Source organism: Typopeltis vanoorti, chromosome 22 (assembly GCF_054136105.1).
Source record: "Typopeltis vanoorti isolate ZY-2024b chromosome 22, IOZ_Tvanoo_1.0, whole genome shotgun sequence".
Taxonomy (NCBI): Eukaryota; Metazoa; Arthropoda; class Arachnida; order Uropygi; family Thelyphonidae; genus Typopeltis; species Typopeltis vanoorti.
In genome coordinates, this window is record NC_143570.1 from 39,049,398 (window position 1) to 39,069,556 (window position 20,159).

Consider the following 20,159-nt stretch of genomic DNA (forward strand, 5'->3'; position numbering starts at 1 on the left):
GGTTCTGTTCCGTTTACATACTTTACTTTTTAGCTGACGTAAAGGAAACAGACAGGATGCTTACGGCAATGTATAACTTCGAGCTATCACTATATTTGGTGAAGAGAAGGGAGAGCTCTTCTAAATATAACTTTTTATTAAGTTTCTTCGTTCAACTGCTGCTTAGAAACACTTCCTGGAAGATATGCCCTGTGCATTGCAAATACGGGAAAAATGAGCTACTGAACCAGTTAATATGTTACTATTTAATAAAATACATACATTATAGTAAGATTAGTCGAATGTTATATTACATATAACATTTGACTATAATGAGCAAAAAAATGACTTTATATATGAGATTATATAAATTTTATATTAGAAGTACTAAAACGAGTTGTACACTGATATACTCGTCTCTAGATCGTAAAAATTAAATTTAGCAATGGGAAACGACTCAAAAAAGTTAACCATTCGTATTAAAATCTCTACTGATTTCGACTTCTCCCTATTAAGAGAAAATTCTGAGTTCGTTTTTGTTATTAATGACATGTGAATTGAGAGCTTTTCAACCAGAAAAAGAAAGATAAAAAAGGGCTGCATATTAATATATTTATATTAAGCTCTGCTGAGATATGAATAAGCACACCGAAGAGTGTAGCTCTTTAAGATAACAATGCAGATGCCGTACGATATCGTCAATTAAAATCAAATACTTTATAAAAGGGAAATTATGCATTGTGTGTGGTGTAAACCATACATCTAAATTCACAGTCCTTGAAGACAGTCCATTGAGATTAGACACCAGGAACAAAGGATGTGTAAAGGAAGCAGGACAAGTAGCAATAACTTTTCCTCACTCTGATAATGCAGTAAGTGATATGTTCGAGTACTGTGTCAAGAAAATATTATGATAGACATCAAGAGGGAATGGGGGGGAAGAGAGATTAAGTACAAAAGCTAATTATCCCCTCGTGTAATGCAGATTAGTTGAATGCCGCTTAGCAAAAATGAAATTCCAAATATTTACATCTGAAGGATCGTTATAGTTCTTTGTTATTTTGTTTCGTTTATTTTGCTTTTGCTATCAGCTTGCCATATAGTATATGTTTTATTTGCGCACGGACACACACCCACGCTTACAGACTTTCGTGTATATTTATGTAAATTTTACATAAATATATATTTCATAAAGCAATTAAAATGGTCAAACTGGGTTTAATTGGGTTTAAAAACCCAGCTGAAAAACCAAAAAAAAAAAAAAAAAAACAAGACATTTTAAAATCATTTAACATCAAGAACTGAATGAAAGAGAACCCCAAGAAACGTTTTCTATTTGAAAACGAAAGAAACGTGAAAACTAAAATATATATACCCCAAAAAAAGCGTTCTCTAATTTTCGTTATTTAAATTTGTTGGGTATCTCATGTCCGTGCTGTACATGAAACTTTCACTCCTTCCACAGTTAAAAAGATATTTCAACGTGATGAATCCAGTTTAGGAACCCAGTCAATTTTAGAAAGATATCTTGAGCGGATGCACAACTTTTGACATACTCGCCTTCATCATATTACCCTTGCCAATCTCGTCTTACTTTAACACACATGGCCATTAACAGAATCCCTTCGAGTAGGCCGCCTGTATACTATTTTTGGCGATAAAAACTAAAGCCTCATGACTTCCTATAGGTACATGTGAAGTCGACTTCGCTTTTGTCACTTAGCCAAATTTTGTATTTTGTAACGTCATATATGCCAAAATGTTCAAAGGATCAAATGATGCATTTATGACTCTAAAACAAGTTATAAAAGGTCATTGCCAAGACCAATTAAACTTAGTAGATATTCTTGTCGGCACAAAATGAATGTTTGGAATAAGCTCAGAAAGAAAATATATCCGAAGAGTCAATTATAATTATTCAAGTGCCAGTCTCAGCATACGAAGCTGGTTTAATGAGAATTAGCTAATACGATTTCCTATATATCCAATGATAGGCGACGTTTGTCACGCCATCAAATAATAGGGATAACTACCGAAAGCCCACCTATGATTAAGTCAACAAATACTGACATTAAAGTTTTTAAATTTTGAAAAATCTCCTCAGTTTCTTTCTGTATGTTATCAAGAGTCTCCATGATAACGCAGCAAAAATTACGATGCACATCGATCGCTGAGCTGTGAATTAGAAGTTTTTTCTTGTTCACCAGTTGCACTTTCCATATATCCTCTAAACTGTGAGACTTGGTTTCCAAGTTTGCAAGTTGAAATTATTAGTTTCCACATTTCTGATTTCTGATTTAATGTTTTCCTTTTCTTTTTTTCAACCGCACTTATTTTGTATTGAGTTCATAGAGGAGCAAAGCTATACGTATTCGGAATACCTTCCCTGAATCAATTTAACGAGTAAGCATATCAAGGATGAAGGAAGCTTTACTCCATCTTTTTAAGGAGATTAGAACTGCCATGAAGCAGAAAATCTTTTGAAAAAAAATATTTTTCATGGCAAAAATCGATTAAAGGTAGCGGCTGCTTGATTGAGAAGACAAAGCATACATGATATAACTGTTACAATAGGATGAGAGAGGGTAAGAGAAAAATGTCGCTTGTCGATTAAAAATTATTTAAATTTCATTCGGGTGCATGCGCAAGGTGCGAATCTGCAAGAAGACAAAAGAGAATTTTTGAATCGAAAACACCTTCAATAATCATTAAACTTGTGAGTAGATAGGAAGTGGTGTTGGTGGTGATGATTATACAGTAGTTATATTAGCATGAAGGTTTACGCGATACATGCATGAAGGTATAAACGCATATTTGTACATCGAAATAAAAGCATATGCACATACAGTAGTGCAATCAGAACTGGCATGCCTTTTCATCAAAGAACTCGATTTATATCTGGTGCCATAACTCGATATACAGCTCATAAATATTCCTTCGTGGCACGAAGGAATATTTATGAGATCTATATCGTGTTCTGGCACGATTGAGACTTCTAAAATGAAACTGGGTTAGCTAGTCTGCATGGAAATGGTCAATTTCTTCCCGAAAACGGTTTCTTTTTTTTTTTCTTCACAAAAACCATGCACGTATAGCCTTAGTTGCTCGCATAATACTAAAAAAAAACAGAAAAAAATATGTACACAAATATGGGTGAACCATATCAAGCGACATTCTTTACTCATCATTGCGCCGATATCAAGGGATCATTCATATTAAATTTCAAATAAAACATCTCTCTCTCTCCTCAACTGAAGTAACCACTATTGGCATGTCGTGTTAGCACTCGGAATGATGATTCCATTGATTCGAAATGATGATGAGTCCATTGATTCATACTGTGATTCTGCTATCAGATTGCAACAACTTGAATCGGTCTCCGTGGGGCCAAGCATTTTTTCTACTGTGGTTTAGTTTTTTAAGCTGTACGATTATTGAGATATTTCGTTGGTCTCTCTCTCTTACCTTGAGAGATCCGATCACTATGTTTCCGATCACAGGATGGCCGTTGACCGAATGCTTTGCGGTTGTTGGTACTCCCCCATAATACTTTTGGCACTAATGTGTGTGATCATCGCGTAGGTTGTCAGTATCCAAGAACGACACTTACGTCTGGTACTAATTATCATACAATACTCATAATCATTTGGGTCGCAATTCTAGCTCGTTATCACGCTGAAGTGCGCATGCGCAAACACACATGCTTGCACACACTCATTTTATGACTCCCACACAAGGAAGGTTGTAAACTTGCACTACGCTAGTATAGTGGATGAGCTAAGAATTTTTCTACTTTATTAAATTTATGTGTTGTTATATATTTTAACATAATCTGGGAATCCTTCTCGAGAGATCAAACATGGAACTTTTTTTTCAAGGCACTTCAGACATCCAATAAGCGGGGCGGTGGTCACACCAAGTGATGAAATTCATCTCGCTAAAGACAATGACAAACAGGTAATCGCATGGCGGGATTCGAACATGCAACTTGTTTAATGGAGAACAGATATACTAACCACTCGGTCAACCAGACAGCTATTTATATATATATATATATATATATATATATATATAACTAGCAAGAAAGTGTAAGAGCGGAATAGGAGAAAGAACAGAGAAAATGTCCATATGAAAATGAGCTAAGCGGATAGTATCAAATCAAAATAGAGCCAGTGTGAAATTATATAAATGTCATGTGGAATAAATGTAATCAAATAAATGTAAAGTGAAGTGAATACAGGTTTTACTTTGTTAACAATATTTATACCCGCTAAAAATAACTCCCTATAAGTTTGCTTCAATTTCCGGCATTAGACCAAATGATATTACTCTCTCTCTCTCTCTCTCTGTGTGCGTGTGTGTGTGTGCGTGTGTGTGTGTGTGTGTTGACAGTGACAAATTACAACTAAGTAAACTACGTAAGCGGCTAAAATTTAATTAGCTGTTGCGCTAACCAGATAGTTTAGTGCATAGTTGGCAAACTTTTCAAGGAAATGAGACACTCATTTCCTTCGAACTCATATAGTTCTAAGATACATAGTATAACAGAACACTTTATTAAATTCTAATATGGAAGCAAGAAATTTCTGAAAATAACCTGAAAAACCTAGTTCATTTAAAACGAATATTGAAATAGTAAGCTGCTAATGTAAGAAACGAACAAGTGTTTTTTTTTTCTATTTAAATATTACTTTGGAATGCTGTAGTTAGATATGTATGAAAATAGAATTGAGTTCTCACGTTCAACCTCTACCCCCCTAAAAATGACTGGAAAAAATTGTATGCCCTTATGTATGTATTTTTTTTAAATAGCATATTTACAGAAAACGGTTGAGTTAGAGAAGGGGAATGGATTCGCCATGATACGTTTGCACTTTGTTGCTAAGGCCTCTGATTGAATACAATATACATGGCTGTTGCATAATTTGGAGTGATATGGAATTAGATTATAAACTATTAATTTGGATAAGAGAATGTCTGAATCACCGTTATCAAAAAGTGGTGTATTGTGGGTGTCTGTAAGATTTAAGGTGACAAGTATAGTAAACGAGGAAACTGTCCTTGGTCTATTGTAATTCAATCTTTACGTAATGACGTTGCGAAGGATTTGATAAGCAACATAGAGTTGGTTGCTGATGACGCAAATATACGCAGAATAATCGGAAAGCGAGTTACATGTAGACCTGGGTGATTTGAATAGGCTGGAAATGTGAGCATGTGAAAGTGACTATCGATTCAATGTTAATAAATGTAAAGTTTGGAGTAATGAGACAGTGGCGTATTATACTGGTGGATTATGCTAAGAGAAACTGATCAGGCTAAGGACCTTGGAGTTTTAACAAAATAGGAAGAAGTTCAAGGACCATATAAAAATATTGCAAATACAACTCTGATTATAATTGCAATGCTGTAACAAACATTAATATGTAAGGATAAGGAAGTCATTTTTCCTGTTTATAAGGCATGATACTACCTCATCTGGACCTACTGAGCACAGATCTGCTCTCCTTGTTTTCGAGGTGATGCAGATACAGTGAGGGGTGGGGGAAGAGTGCAAAGGAGGATGTTAAGGATGATCGGGACTATTAAATGTAGGACAAATTGAGAATTTGTGGACTACAGACCCTAGCAAACAAAAGAAAGAAGGATGATATGAAATGACCTACCACTTCTGAGAAGAGCATACAGTTGATGGAATTTTTAATTTTATGAATGGTGGGGAGAGGATGAGAGGGAATCCATGGAAGTTGAGAATGAATGCAGCTAAGAAATGTGAAAGCTAGATTTTTCTCTGATGGAGTGGTGGGTGATTGGAATGTGCTTTGGAGGTCGGGAGTAGAGGTGGTGTAAATGAATTCACGAATAGGTATAACAGCTGGTGTGAGTGATATGGGAATCCCTCGATGAGTCTTGGCACTCTTCGGAAGTCTCTGGTAATAATAATAATAATAATATTCAAGTTTCATTAACATGTCATCAAGAAATCAGCGATAGGAGTTTGGCTTGGTATTCCTAATCGAACATGCTTCGTTTTTCAAACAGGACCTATGTCAGCTGTAGCACTGAGAGCTATGATTAAGAAATTAAAAAAAAAACTGGATCACTGGGGGTTAGACCTGGCAGAGGACGGAAAGCAGTGTAAGAGACAGTAACAGACGTTGCTACTGCGGTGTTCGACGACACAAGGACCAGTACTGGTCCAAGCGCTCGTGCCATAGCTCGCAAACTTGATATGGCTTATGGTACAGTCTGGAAAATCTTACGGAAAATGTTTCACTTCTATCCGTATAAGTTCAGTCGTGTGCAAGCACTAACTACCGCAAAATTATGATAAGCGCATGACCTTCGCGCTAACGCTTCTTGCCCGAATGGAGGTCGACAATGACTGGCCTTGGAGAATATTGTGGGGTGATGAGACTCATTTTTAACTGAATGGGTCGGTCAACACTCACAACTGCAGAATTTGGGCATCTGAACATCCCCAAGCGATCCAGCAAGTACACTGTATTCTCAAAAAGTAACGTGTGGTGTGCCTTCTCAGCCGATTTCATAATAGGACCGTACGTTTTTGAGCGTATTACCTCTACAGGGCCTGTAACCTGCTCCATTACTGGGGAGATTTATCGACGAATGCTAGAAAATTTTGTCATTCCTGAATTGCAGCAAAGACAATGTTTGGACTCCATAATTTTTATGTAGGATGGAGCACGGCCACACATTCAACATTCAGTACAGCGCCTTTTATGCCAGCATTTCAGTAATGAGAGGGTTATCAGTCAGTTCTTTCCGACGGCATGGCTGCCTCGATCCCCGGACATCACTCCATGTGACTTTTGGCTGTGCGGGTATTTGTAATCCGTTGTGTATGTTGGTGGCGTTCCCAACTTGCATGTATTGAAAGAGAACATAAAACGGGCTGCTATGAACATCCAATCCGACTCCTTACAGAAATAAATAAATAAATCCAAACCCATAAGTTATAGAATTTAAATGTACTAAAAAAAAAAAATCAAAATTGTAAATACAGTATATATACCGTATAACTCATTGTTAAATGAATAAATGCTGTATTATTATTATTATTATTATTACATTATATAGGGGAAAAAAAGAACAGAGAGAGAAAAAAAAATCTGTATGAATTTCATTGTTACAAAAAAAAAGAATTAAAGCTGTTGTAAATAGGTAATCTTATGTTATAAATATGTAATCACAATATTAATCATAATTTTAATAAAAAAAAGATTGGATTTTTTTTTAAGAAAAATATGTAATCATATACAGGGTGTTCGGGATAAATTTGACATATTTATAATTAATTATATTTTTCCGTAAGTTACATGTATTAACACACACTTCTCTTCATTTAAAAGTTTGGACCCTTCTTCATTCATATACAAGATGTCAGAAAGGATGGATAGCTGGAACCCACCTGAATCATGGAAGAGAATAACTTGTATCATGATGATTCGTGCCCGCCATCAAAATAAGGATATTACGACTGCTGCCCAATGCTCCCTGAATACAGTAAAAACAATCAGGAATGAACTAGAGACTTGCAATGGTGACTACGAGGATGTAGCAAGAAGAAAGATCCCTAGCAGACGATCTGATTGCGTTCGTACAGCAGAATTCCTCGCAAATCTGCAGGAACAGGTGTTGAAGAACCCTGGCATTGGAATTCGGGCTTTGTTCGTGGAGTTGCTAACTGTAGTCAAGCCCTGGATAACAAGGGTAGCCAATGGTAGGCCGTATGTATGGCAGCAGGATTCGGCCCCTTGCCACACCTCTGGGAAAAGTCAAAAATGGTTGTCTGAAAATTTCTACGACTTCACCAGTCCAAATGTTTGGCCTCCAAACTCCCCAGACCTTAACCCCATGGATTATTTTGTATGGGGCGCAGTTGAAAAAGACACCAATCGCACTTCCAGTAATACAAAAGCCCAGTTAATGGATAAAATTAAAACAGTTTTTGCGGCCCTTCCCAGGGAGACTGTAGCATCAGCTTGTTCGAGGTTCCGAAGCAGAATTGAAGCTGTGATCGATGCTAATGGTGGTTATTTTGAGTAAATCTTGTTGATAGTATTGTAATTAACTCTGCCTGTAATGTTTTTTTGTCAATTCATTAAATTTAATAGATACAAAGAAGATTTTCTTTTTCCTTACGAAACTGTCAAATTTATCCCGAACACCCTGTATATCATATGTAATCAAATGCATGTAATGTGTGTATCATATGTAATAATAAATATGTATGTAATTATTAAAAAAGTATTAATTATCAGCATTCCACTACGAGACAATCTATCTCTTGTGATAATGGCATAATGACAGGTTTCTTTAGAGAAATCCTTGGGCTACTGCGATCACTTGCAGCTTCAAGACTGCAGTTATTCACATGAGATGAATGGTAAATTTAACGCAATCATCAATATTTTTTTTTTCTTTTCATGAAAAGAAATAAATTCATATCGTATTTTCCCAAACAAAATTATGAACTTTATCAGAATAGCTGCTTTTTAAAGGATCACGTTCACGTAAAGGAATCCGGAAAATCCTAGGTTCGAATCCAGTGTGCGACAGATGGGTTTTACAATTGAATAGGGAGTTGCTAATATCATACAGCTGTGGCAATGTTGCTCCTTCAGGAAAATGGACCAACTAGTCAGAAGCAACACACACACAAAAAAAAACTGACATTATTATTATTATTATTATTATTATTATTATTATTATTATTATTATTATTATTATTATTATTATTATTATTAAGAGAGACCTCAAGGGAGTCAGAAACTCATCGAGGAAGGCCACGTACTACACACACCAGCTATCATACTTATTCTTGAATTCATTCACACTGCTTGCACTCACAACATCCAATGGCAATCCATTCCAATCACGCACCACCCTCTGAGAGAAAAATTTAACCCTCACACCCTTCTTAGCGGCCTTCATTCTCAGGTTCGAAGGATGCCCTTTCGTCCTTTTCCCCACCCTCCATAAATTGAAAAATTCCATCAAATGAATTCTTGTATGACCCGTTCAGAAGTTTCTAAGTCTCAATCATATCATCCCTCTTTCTCCTGTTTGCTAGTGTCTGCAGACCACAAATTCTCAATCTGTCTTCATAATCAGTATTCCACAATCCTGATATCATTTTTAACACTCTCCTTTGTACTCTCTCTCCAACATATCAGAATCACAACGGAAAACCTGCGCACAATAGTCCAAGTGAGGTCTTATCAAGGCCTTGTAAAGAGGCAAAGTAACATCCTTATCTTTACATGTGAGCTTTTTTCAGCATAGTATGCGTGGTTTATAGTCTTAGTTGCTTTACATACGTAATATTAAAATAACCACAACCACAGTTAAATTAAGAATTTCTTAAAAACACAAGGCATTTTGCTAACATTTTCCCCAAAACTGGTGGAGCTTAAAACTTTCCTTCAGTGGTGTTCTCGCATATGACTACGTGTTTACCACATTCTGTTGTTTACTATTTCAACTCTCTTTGTTAGTTAGAGTGTTCTCTTTTATTTAAGCATGATGCAAAACACTTTTAAACCTTTAAACTAGACAAGACAAAAACCACATGCGAGCATTGCACCTAGTTAAAATTTGGCCACACAATTTTGGTGCTGTAACAAATCTAGTTTCGACCACATTATCAGCTAGCAAGATAAAGAAAACTAATGGAACTCTTCCAGACACATTCCTGTAATCCATTACAAGACAAAAAACTGTCTGTCTCGCTAAGTGTGTCTTGTTTAAAAGAAGCTTTTTATTTTTGTTAGCTAAGCAAACAAAGGAAGAGTGTAGTCAGATAGACTAAAGCATTGAAATTATTTTGAGGTGAAACTGTATACTTGCAGGTGAAAAGTAATCACACACAAAACCATTCAGTCTTTTACAAATCCTCCCAGTACCTACAATTACATATAGTAAAATTATTTCGAGGTGGAATTACATATATATTTATGTCTGAGAATGTGCACCTCTAATAGCAATAATATTGTTATTAATTTAATGATTCATGTTAGTAATCGTGTTTTAAAACTACTACTGATAATCATAATAATTTAAAATTATTTATTTATTTTTAAAATAACATAATGCTGTAATTAGTAGTAGTGTTATAGCATTTATTATTTTGACTATTTATTGCTGATCACCTTATTGTGGTATAACCACAATTAGGTGATCACAATTTTATACATGGAATTTGCATTGAATATCAAATATATGTTGTGAAGAACATTCGTTTATTCTTTCTAATTTAGGACCTTTCCTACAAAGAGAAACATTGGCATGAATCTTGTTTCCTATGCAACAAATGCAGAGTTTCACTCGTAGATAAGCCTTTTGGTTCCAAAGCAGAGAAAGTATATTGCGCTAACTGCTATGATGCCGCTTTTGCTACGAGATGTGATGGATGTGGTGAAGTTTTCAGAGCAGGTGAGCAACAAATTCATAACAGTTAACATAAGCAGTGTGAAGTTATAAATACTAGAGATATCTACAGTGACATGTCATATAATGCTTCAATAACCTCAAAGTACACGGTGTTTGTCTAATCTCTTTATTATGTAGTTAAGGATAGTTAGGAGGAGTTTGGGGGAGATATTTAAAAACAAGAAGAATCGTATCAATATTTAAATTATGATAAAATGAATGAATATAATCATAAATTTTTTACTTAAATCAGTTTTACTCGTTGTCCCTTATGTAGTTCATAGAATTAGTGAATTTTTCAAATCTTGTTTTTTTTTTTTTTAATTCCGCATGGATTTTCCAAATCACGTAATATGGAATAAATTCCATATTAGTTGATTATTCAAAGAATAATCAAAATTAACACCCACAACAATATTCGACAAGAAAATAGTAAAACTACTAATATTGTTTGACTTGACCCAATCGTTTAAAGCTTTATTATTAATAACTGGAATTAATAAATTAATTAAGTCAGCAGTTCTTAACTTGAAGATTTAAGCTAAATTAGGAATCTCTGTCGGTCTCAATAAGAGTCACGAAAAATCCACAAAATGCGCCTAGACTCGGGCGATTCTTACTGCCCAATGTTTTATTTTAAACCCAAACATTTTAAGTACGTTTCCTGAATGTACAGAAAGCTGATACGGGATTAGTTGGATAAACTGGAATACACATAACATACTAATCAATTTCTTCTATAAATTAGTTTTTGGACAGGCACAGAACACTGAATTTTGTGGAAGGAAATAGATTGTCGACTGCACGATTTTTTTTTCTTTCTTTCTTTACCCTTGAAAATGCATGCAGTCGATGCGGACACAATCCTTAAATAAACTGGCACACCGCACTGTCGTGTTATGGGTCTTTTGATCCCTTTTGAGAACTGATATATATATATATATATATATATATATATATATATATATATATATATATATATATATTTAAATCTAAGATAACGAAATCATTCTCATATTGTTATAACGCTCTGTGAAAAATAATACTACAATAGTAAAATATACCAGTAAAAAAAAAGTCCTTGACTCTAGAATTTAATAGTGTACCAGATAATACTAATTACTTGGTGCATTAATTCTTGAGCTTACTGGATTCACTGAATACAAAATATTGCAAAAACCTTACAAAATACAAACAAATAAAAAATGCAATGTGCCAATAACTTAAGCGTTCATAACATGAGCTCAGAATTTGAAGTTCCTTGGCGGAAGCTATGTAGTTTATCCTGAGAATGGATGAGCTGACATCTAGAAGGTAGACGGAAAGAACATGACATTCCTACGTAACGATAACTCCTCTACACTACATGTTTGAATATCTAAGTACCTTGGGTGGAACTGAGTGCCATAGTTGATCCAACCATTCTTCTCTAGCATATTTAATTGCATGCAATTCACTGAACAGTAAAATTTAAAAATAAAAAGTCTTCGTTAGGATTTTTGCCGTTATTTTTCTTCGGGTATAAGTCTCCATGAAAATTCTCGGCATAACTATTTACATCACAGTGATTCCATTTCACTAAGAATTTTTTTCTTGTGCATCGCTGCTCATATGTCTTTTTATTCGAGTCTTGGGCAACCACTGAGATTTCTATCTATTTCTGATGTTCTTTTGGCTTCTTTCCAGCCATGGTAACATTTCTAATTGATACTGTCATGCACATTCTCATACTGAAAGAAACAAAAAACGTTTCTGTGTCTCCTAGTGCGAGAATATGACATTAATGGCCATCAGTTATAGCCTAATTAGAACGCTCTACTTAAACATTTTATCGTCTAGAAGGTAGCCAGTACATATTCTGTGCCAGATAGCTTTAAATATACACTCATTTAACACGAAGTTCTGAGAAGTCTCGAAGGATGCATTAAAAGTTATTTATTACCGTAGTTGTTTGTGTATTTTTGTCCTCTTTATCTATAGCTGTCCTAGAGCAAAGAGCGAGAAAATATTCCATAATATTCAAATTCAGTATTAATTTCAATAAAAGAAAAAATGCTTTTATTTTCCCTTTAATACAATTTTTTACGGCGGAAAGTTAATGATCCTGAGTGCCATGCGACATCTAAAAAATGGAGAAAAAATAAAAATAAAAGAAGTTGGAATGAATCTCAAGGAACGGTAGCAAACGTTTATCCAATGCCAAGTAATTTGGTTTTGTACAAAACTTTTGATGCATTAATTAATTTAAAAAAAAGGAATTCATTCATTTTTTTATTATTATTGAAGTGTTTGACTCCCAAGGAAGAGCTCTAACCTAGTACAGTGAAATTGGTTCCTCTTGACGTTTTATACAAACCTGTCTGATCATATAATTTTTAATTAGTCCCCTTCATATCCCTTTATATCCCCAAACTCTCATGATTTCGAATATGACTATTATAATCTATAAAAATCTAACAATGTGGTCGACTTGAACACGTGATTTCATTACAAGATTTCTCGAGTCGAACTCTGTTAAAACAAGGAGTGAATTTATAATACTAGGCTGTATTTTGGTTGTATTATAATTGTTGAAACAAAGAGAGCTAAGTAATAGTAGTACTCGTATATAAACAGCTAACTTCCTTGAAATATTTCATAACAAATGAAGTATTATGAAATAATCTAAATCGGAAATAACGTAAATTAACAACCCTGCAACAACAGCTGTTTGTTACTTAATACAATACGAACATAGATTCATACTTGAATTGAAGAGTAATTAAAGTATAGTTTTTTATTAGCATAGCATAACGAAACATTGTTTCTACTAATAGGTAATTTTTATATACATATTTATATTTCTCTTTCATTTGAAAGCATCAGTTTCCTTTATAATTTGACACGTGCATTATTGCTTTCATGGTGTATCTTCTCTTGACAATTCGTCTAATTTAACATTCTCAGGAACAAAGAAAATGGAATACAAGGGTCATCAGTGGCACGAAAAGTGTTTCTGTTGCTGTATGTGTAAAAACCCAATTGGAACACGCAGTTTCATCCCGCGTGAAAATGATATCTACTGTACAACCTGCTATGAAGAGAAGTTTGCTACTCGCTGTATCAAGTGCAATCAGGTACTCCTACAATTCCTCTTTTGTAGCAATTACTACAAGCTGCTTAGGTAGAACTATAATTGCTAACCTCCTATAAAATCTATTCAAATCTATAAAATAATATGCAGTGATGATTATTTAATTATAATAGTTTGTACATTTATTACCGGACCAAGACATAGGCAGTTTTTCATATTACATTAATTTACTTACAATCCATGAATTATTTATCTTTGTTTTGCAGATTATTACTAGCGGAGGCGTCACCTACCGTAATGAACCATGGCACCGTGAATGTTTCTGCTGCTCTAACTGCGGGACATCTCTGGCTGGCCAGCGCTTCACGTCCCGTGATGATAAACCCTACTGTGCTGACTGTTTCGGCGAGCTGTTTGCCAAGAGATGCACCTCGTGCAGCAAACCTATTACAGGTAAAAAATTACTTTCATGCCTAGATAATATACCTCCATTTTTAGAAAAAACGTCGTTGGAATAAATTGCGTGAACTGCGAATCTAATGCACTTTTCAACTGGTTTTGTTGTCTGTTTTTATGAATTTTATGTATTTTGAATATGCAACTATTTTTAATCCGAAATGTTTCCCCCGCCCCTTTTCCCAGCTCCTGATTCCATCTAATGATCTGCCCTTTCACGCCAAAGATTTTTCTTCACTATGCGGAAGCCACAGAAATGTGGCATTTTTTTTTTTAATTTCACCGTAAGTAAATTATGCTTCAAGTGTATTCATCCTTGAATATTATTAAGTATTTATCTCTTGTATCCGGGAATTATTTCGTAATTAGCGGCACACTGATTTAAAGTACGCAATATGCGAGAATGTGTAACTAGAGTTAGTTCATTATTATTATTATTACTATTATTATTAAGAGAGACCTCCAGGAAGTCAGGAACTCATCGACAGAGGGCCATACTATTCGCAACAGCTGTCATACCTGTTCTTGAATTCATTCACGCTACTTGCACATACAACATCCAATGGCAATTCATTCCAATCACGCACTCCTCTATGAGAGAAAAATCTAGCCCTAACTCCCTTCTTGACAGCATTCATTCTCAACTTCCATGGATGTCCTCGCGTCCTTTTCCTACCCTCCATAAAATAAAACATTCCATCTACTGAAATTTTGTATAACCCTTTCAGAACTTTATAAGTCTCGATAATATCACCCTCTTTCTTCTCTTTGCGTGTCTGCAGCCTACAAATTTTCAATCTGTCTTCATAATCTGTATTTCACAATCCTGTTATCATTTTTGACACTCCCCTTTGCACTCTTTTCACTGTATCAGAATCACCACGGAAACCAGCCTTGCGCGCAGCAATCCAAATGAGGTCTTATCAAGGTTGTAAAGAGGCAAAATTACTTTCTTTTCTGTCAGTGTTCTTTTTAGCATTGCATTATTCTCTGAGTTATATTGACAATTTTTGTCATATGACCCACCCTTGAACTTCAACTTCCTGTCTACTAAAACTCCAAGATCCCTAGCCTGATCAGTTTCTTCTAGTATTATCACACCAATATAATATGATATTAGATATCTAATCACACCAAAGTGCATGAGTTTGCATTTTTTAAGCATTGAAATGACAGCCATTTTCACATGACTACAATTCTAGTCTATTCAAATCATTCTGCAAGTACTGATATTCAGCACTTGCAGAATGATAGGTAGGCTAATCAGTACTGATTACACAGCTATTTGCAGATGATGCAAAGACAAGTATCATCAGCAAATAGCTGTACATCACATGTCAAATCCTTCCCAATGTCATTAATATACAGATTGAATAACAATGGACCAAGGACTGTTTCTTGAGGCACACCACTAGTTACTTTGAATCTTTCAGATTCACTCCCCACCACCACATACCACTTTTTGATATCTGCTAGTCAGCCATCCTCTTATCCATGCTAATATTCTATAGCCCATATTATTCAATTTATGCAAGAGTATTCCATGCTGTATTCTGTCAAAAGCCTTAGCAAAATCCAAACATATTATGGTGTATCCATTTCCTTTGTCTTGTCTAACTCAGTGGTAACATTATTATAGAACGTAAGCAAGTTGCTAAAACATGACATAAAACTAAACCCAAAGTAGAGATTCGCTGTCAACCCATTCAGAAATTGGTTGACAGAGAATCTCTTTTGTGAGAGAGAATCTTTTATCAAATCAGTTTTTATAATAATGTGTATGCTTAATTTATAAAATAAAAACCTTGAAAAACACAAATATTTATTATGTGTTTCACATTTCACTACGTTTTCAAGTACATTTATGTTTAACTGGTAGAAACACTTCGCTTGTATACACGTATGCTGAAATAACTATTAGGGAATCGTTTATTTAAGAATAAATGGTACTAACTGAATTTCTGTCATAAAACGTGGTCTGTACTACTATACAATACAAACATATATCCTCCTAGAGTCAAATGTATTTCTGTATTATGCTGTAAATAACATCTGGGAAAGAACGAAAATCTTATGGATTTCAAACGAGGTGTTAATAATCATAGGATGGCATATTCTGTGACCAGATATACTGGCATTGTAAAAGACTGCATAACCAAAAATCAACTACATAATAACTTTATAGGACGTACTCATACAGATCTTCGAAGAGAACAGATTCAATTGTTTCGTGTACAGAAAGCCTACGCACACTAGATGCTACTCCATGCCTCGTCTTACCAAAAATTACGAATAATTAAAACGTTAAGAGACAAAGCATAAATTATCTCTAGTAACATAGAGAAAATGAGGAATCAAGAACTTACATACCTCAGACACCTGAAAATGTATCTAGGTACAAGACAATCAACATGACCATGCAGCTTCCGAAGAAAACTAGAAATAAACAAGAATGCAAAGGAGAGGTTAAACCCTTCTTTATATTCAACATGTAACGAATAATTCTGAAACAGTTTGACAATATGACAGACAGGTCGGACAGATAGGACGATCCTGAGAGGTGTATGTCAGCACATGTCAAATATGGAAAAGAAGCGAATACGCAAATCCTGATTAGCCAACGAACGTCATCCTCTACTCTGGAAAATAAGAAATGATACACAAAAACCTTAACCGCTTTGTCCGAAAAATTTAAGGAGACTTCAAAAATGCTACGCACGTCTGCTCAATGCAATAAAAGCAAAAGCTTACATCAGGTCCAGTCATCGTTTATTAAGAATCTCATGCACACAGCCCTTGAATAGGATACACACAACTGATACATGAAAATTCCATCTAACCACATATGCCATCACAAGTCCATTGTTTAAACCAGTTTATGACTGTTCATTCCATAACAGTTTCGATAGTAAAGGCCTCTTGTTGTTTAAGTTATTATTATTATTATGTGACACCTCCAGGGAGTCCAAAGACTCATCAAGGGAGGGCACCTACTCTACAACTCTGTCACCACCACTCAATCCACCAACGAACCTCAACTACACCAACGCCATCTACCGCACACCACCACTACTATTATCATAATCACAAACATCCATGCCCTTAGCGGGATTCGAGCCAGCAGCCTGTTGGTTGGAGAGCGGATACGCTAACCACTCGGCCAACCAGGCCGGCAAAGTTGTTTAACTGATTTCTAGCAAATTGTCCCGAAGAACTGTACAAAACGATATACCAAACTAGAAGACAGTTGTGAACTAATAAAGTTTTATCTTAGAATTGTGGAGCATTTTATGTCCGAACTCTCAAGAACCTACCTATATTTTTATAAGTTTAGTATTCTATATATGAAAATGAAAAACTATATTAGCACTATATCAGGTGCCATCCGCTAATATAGTGCACTTGTCATTAAAAGCACACTGCAATGAACATATGTAATTTGAAAATTTCTTTGTTAAATATCAGTTCAAAATTTTATACTGCTGGACTGAGTCGGAGTGTTTGGAATCACAGCCCGAAGCAACTAAGAATATATGCAAAGAATTAAGTTTGTAATTGCGTGTGTTCTTTTGGCTAGTTTGCCTGTTTTGTGGAAGAAAAAAAACTTGCTACCAATGTTTCATACAGCACATAATCTTTTAACATTTTTTTCGGTGCGGCCAACTATAAACTTTGTAAAGGTTTTGGTTGGCCGAAACGTTTCTGTTGTTGATTGTTGGAGGGAAATTTTATCACTGGATTTCCCAAACGTGAATAGAATAAAAGAAACTACCCCTCCCCATCAACTCCCATAACATGAGTTCGCTCTGTAAACACAGAACTCCCTTTATCAGAAAAAACTCCCTCTCTATTAGCTATTCTATCTTATTCCCTCAGCCATACAGCTGGTGGGGGTAACTATATGCTACCACACTAGGGAAATGATTATGAGCAAGGTGGTTTCCTGTTGCCTTCCTTGCCGTAGTATATTTTATGACTAGCCGTGTGTGTTCACGGGACCGGTTTGCCTGTTTTGAGGGATAAAAAACTCGAGTTACCAGGAGAAAAATTCTCCACCCCCGTACGAGACCGGTTAACTCACCTTTAGTCGAAAGATTCCTCACATCACTGACAGGAATCGAACCCAGGTCTTTCCGACCAAAGGGCTTCGTCTAACTGAGCTACGGAGGCTCCCCTTTATTAGCTAATCCACGCTAATACCACGCTAATATCACACGTACCTTTCCAACCGGAAGTTCGGAAGACAAACTGCTTTTTGCATTTAATACTATACCTTCTATTTTAAAATTTAAATATAATTTTGATTCATACAATCTGAAAACATATCTATGCGTATTATATAACGTACCCTTGAAAAGTATTATTATTTTATATGATGATTTTTTTTAAATACAAGCATCTTTTGTTATGTAAAAATTCAAATTTCAATATATATATCATGAAAGTTTGTTGTGGTTGAAATCTTAAAAAATGGCAAAAAATTACAAAAATTCATAATATTTTTACAGGTATTGGAGGCACCCGTTTCATCTCTTTCGAGGACCGCAACTGGCATAATGATTGCTTCATCTGTGCATCGTGCCAGACGTCGCTCGTGGGTAAAGGCTTCATTACTGATGGAGCCGATATTCTCTGCCCAGAGTGCGCCAAGCAGAAGCTGATGTAATCAATGCCAAAAATGTGGATAAGTCCATCTGGTATACGGCAGCCTATGTAGAACCACAGTAGAGTCTGCTTTCTACAACATGTTACACGACTGAGCGGTCATTGTTCATTATCTGAATTCCAAAGGTGCTATATGGAAATAAAATTTTGCTACGTGCGAAGAACCCTCTTAAACGATGTGTAAATGGCCCTCATTCTAACAGTTATAGTCAAATTTTTATGCTAAGTATTATTCCTCACTCCAAATTTACACAAAACATTTTAAATTCAGAAAGCATCAGACATTTCTATTTATTATAAGGCCATGTAGTTATATTTAAAACAAATAATATCTGGTAATTCGCTAACTGCAATATAAATGCACTACTGTATTTCTACTATTAAGAGTACACCTTTATGCAAGAGAGTGGCGATGGTAATTTCGTTTGCATTTTTTACAGGAATCAAGTGCAAAGAGTTATATGAACAAGGCAGTTAAAGTTTTGAAATATGAAAATTTTGGATTTTAGCATATCTATACGTTTATACCACGTGATGGTAATATAAACATATAAGCAACAGACAGATTCAGATCATTAAAATTCAAGCAACAAGGAGATAAGCCATGATCACGATATTTATACATAACTTTCATTGATGAACATTTTATGCACTTTAGTACACGAAGAAACGCCGTAGCTTATAAGTGAGGAGATACTTAATTCCGGTGAAATACAAAACTTTTTGTTCACTTGTGTAGATATTCTCCAAGTAAAAAAAAAAATGAAATAAAACCTTAGGTTTGATTTTCATTTGAAATTTTTCGAAAAACGTTTAAGAAAGTATTATGGACAATGAGTTAAACTGTTTACCTGCAAGAAATCCGAAAAGCAATCCTTGTGTACAATATACAGTTATTATTATCAATTCTTCTCTTAAACTTATTCATCACTATTTGTAAGAAACAGTTTAGATGCTTGTAATCGAAAGTATTTAGAATTAATTCGATACAACTCAGTGACCAGACAAATATTTTTACTAATCTAAAGGAATTAACTCATCAGTACAATAAAGGAAATAGTTGAGTGCTGAATTAAATTTAATTGTATTTGATTAATTATATTGGATTGCATTTCAAACAGAATGGTTATAAATAAGCGAGCATAACCTGAGAATCAACAAATAATTTGTGCTTAAAATAAAAAGCCAAAAGGCTAGTTTTCTGGCAATTGAATAGATATTAAATGGATAAGAATCCTATATTGTTATATAGCCAGTAAGTGAAACTCAAGATCGATAACAAGAATAACAATTATCAAGAATAGTGAGGGATCTTGCTCCACCTTTGCTTCGAATAGCCTTCGCCGATAGTTTTTCGGCACAGTGAAACTCATAGATCGTAGTTATCGATCTTGAGTTTCACTTACTGGCTATATAACAATATAGGATTCTTATCCATTTAATAAAATAATTTGTGCATTAACAACAATTTAAAGTCAAACATGATATAAAATGTTACTGCCAAGAGATTATATTTTTCATCATTTTTGAC

The 20,159-nt window shown here is 34.9% G+C and overlaps 1 protein-coding gene across 5 annotated transcripts in view; it reads left to right on the forward strand.

Annotated features, from left to right (window-relative positions):
- Positions 1-18,802, forward strand: part of LOC150094339 (four and a half LIM domains protein 2-like) — a 235,278-nt gene extending 216,476 nt beyond the window's left edge. For all 5 annotated transcript variants that reach the window (XM_090412366.1, XM_090412367.1, XM_090412368.1 and 2 more), the window contains 4 exons: positions 10,263-10,437; positions 13,381-13,550; positions 13,774-13,960; positions 18,472-18,802. In XM_090412366.1, the coding sequence (XP_090268492.1) occupies positions 10,263-10,437; positions 13,381-13,550; positions 13,774-13,960; positions 18,472-18,629 (690 nt within the window). In that variant the 3' untranslated portion in view covers positions 18,630-18,802. The remainder of the gene's footprint in view (positions 1-10,262; positions 10,438-13,380; positions 13,551-13,773; positions 13,961-18,471) is intronic.
- The last annotated feature ends 1,357 nt before the right edge of the window (positions 18,803-20,159 follow it).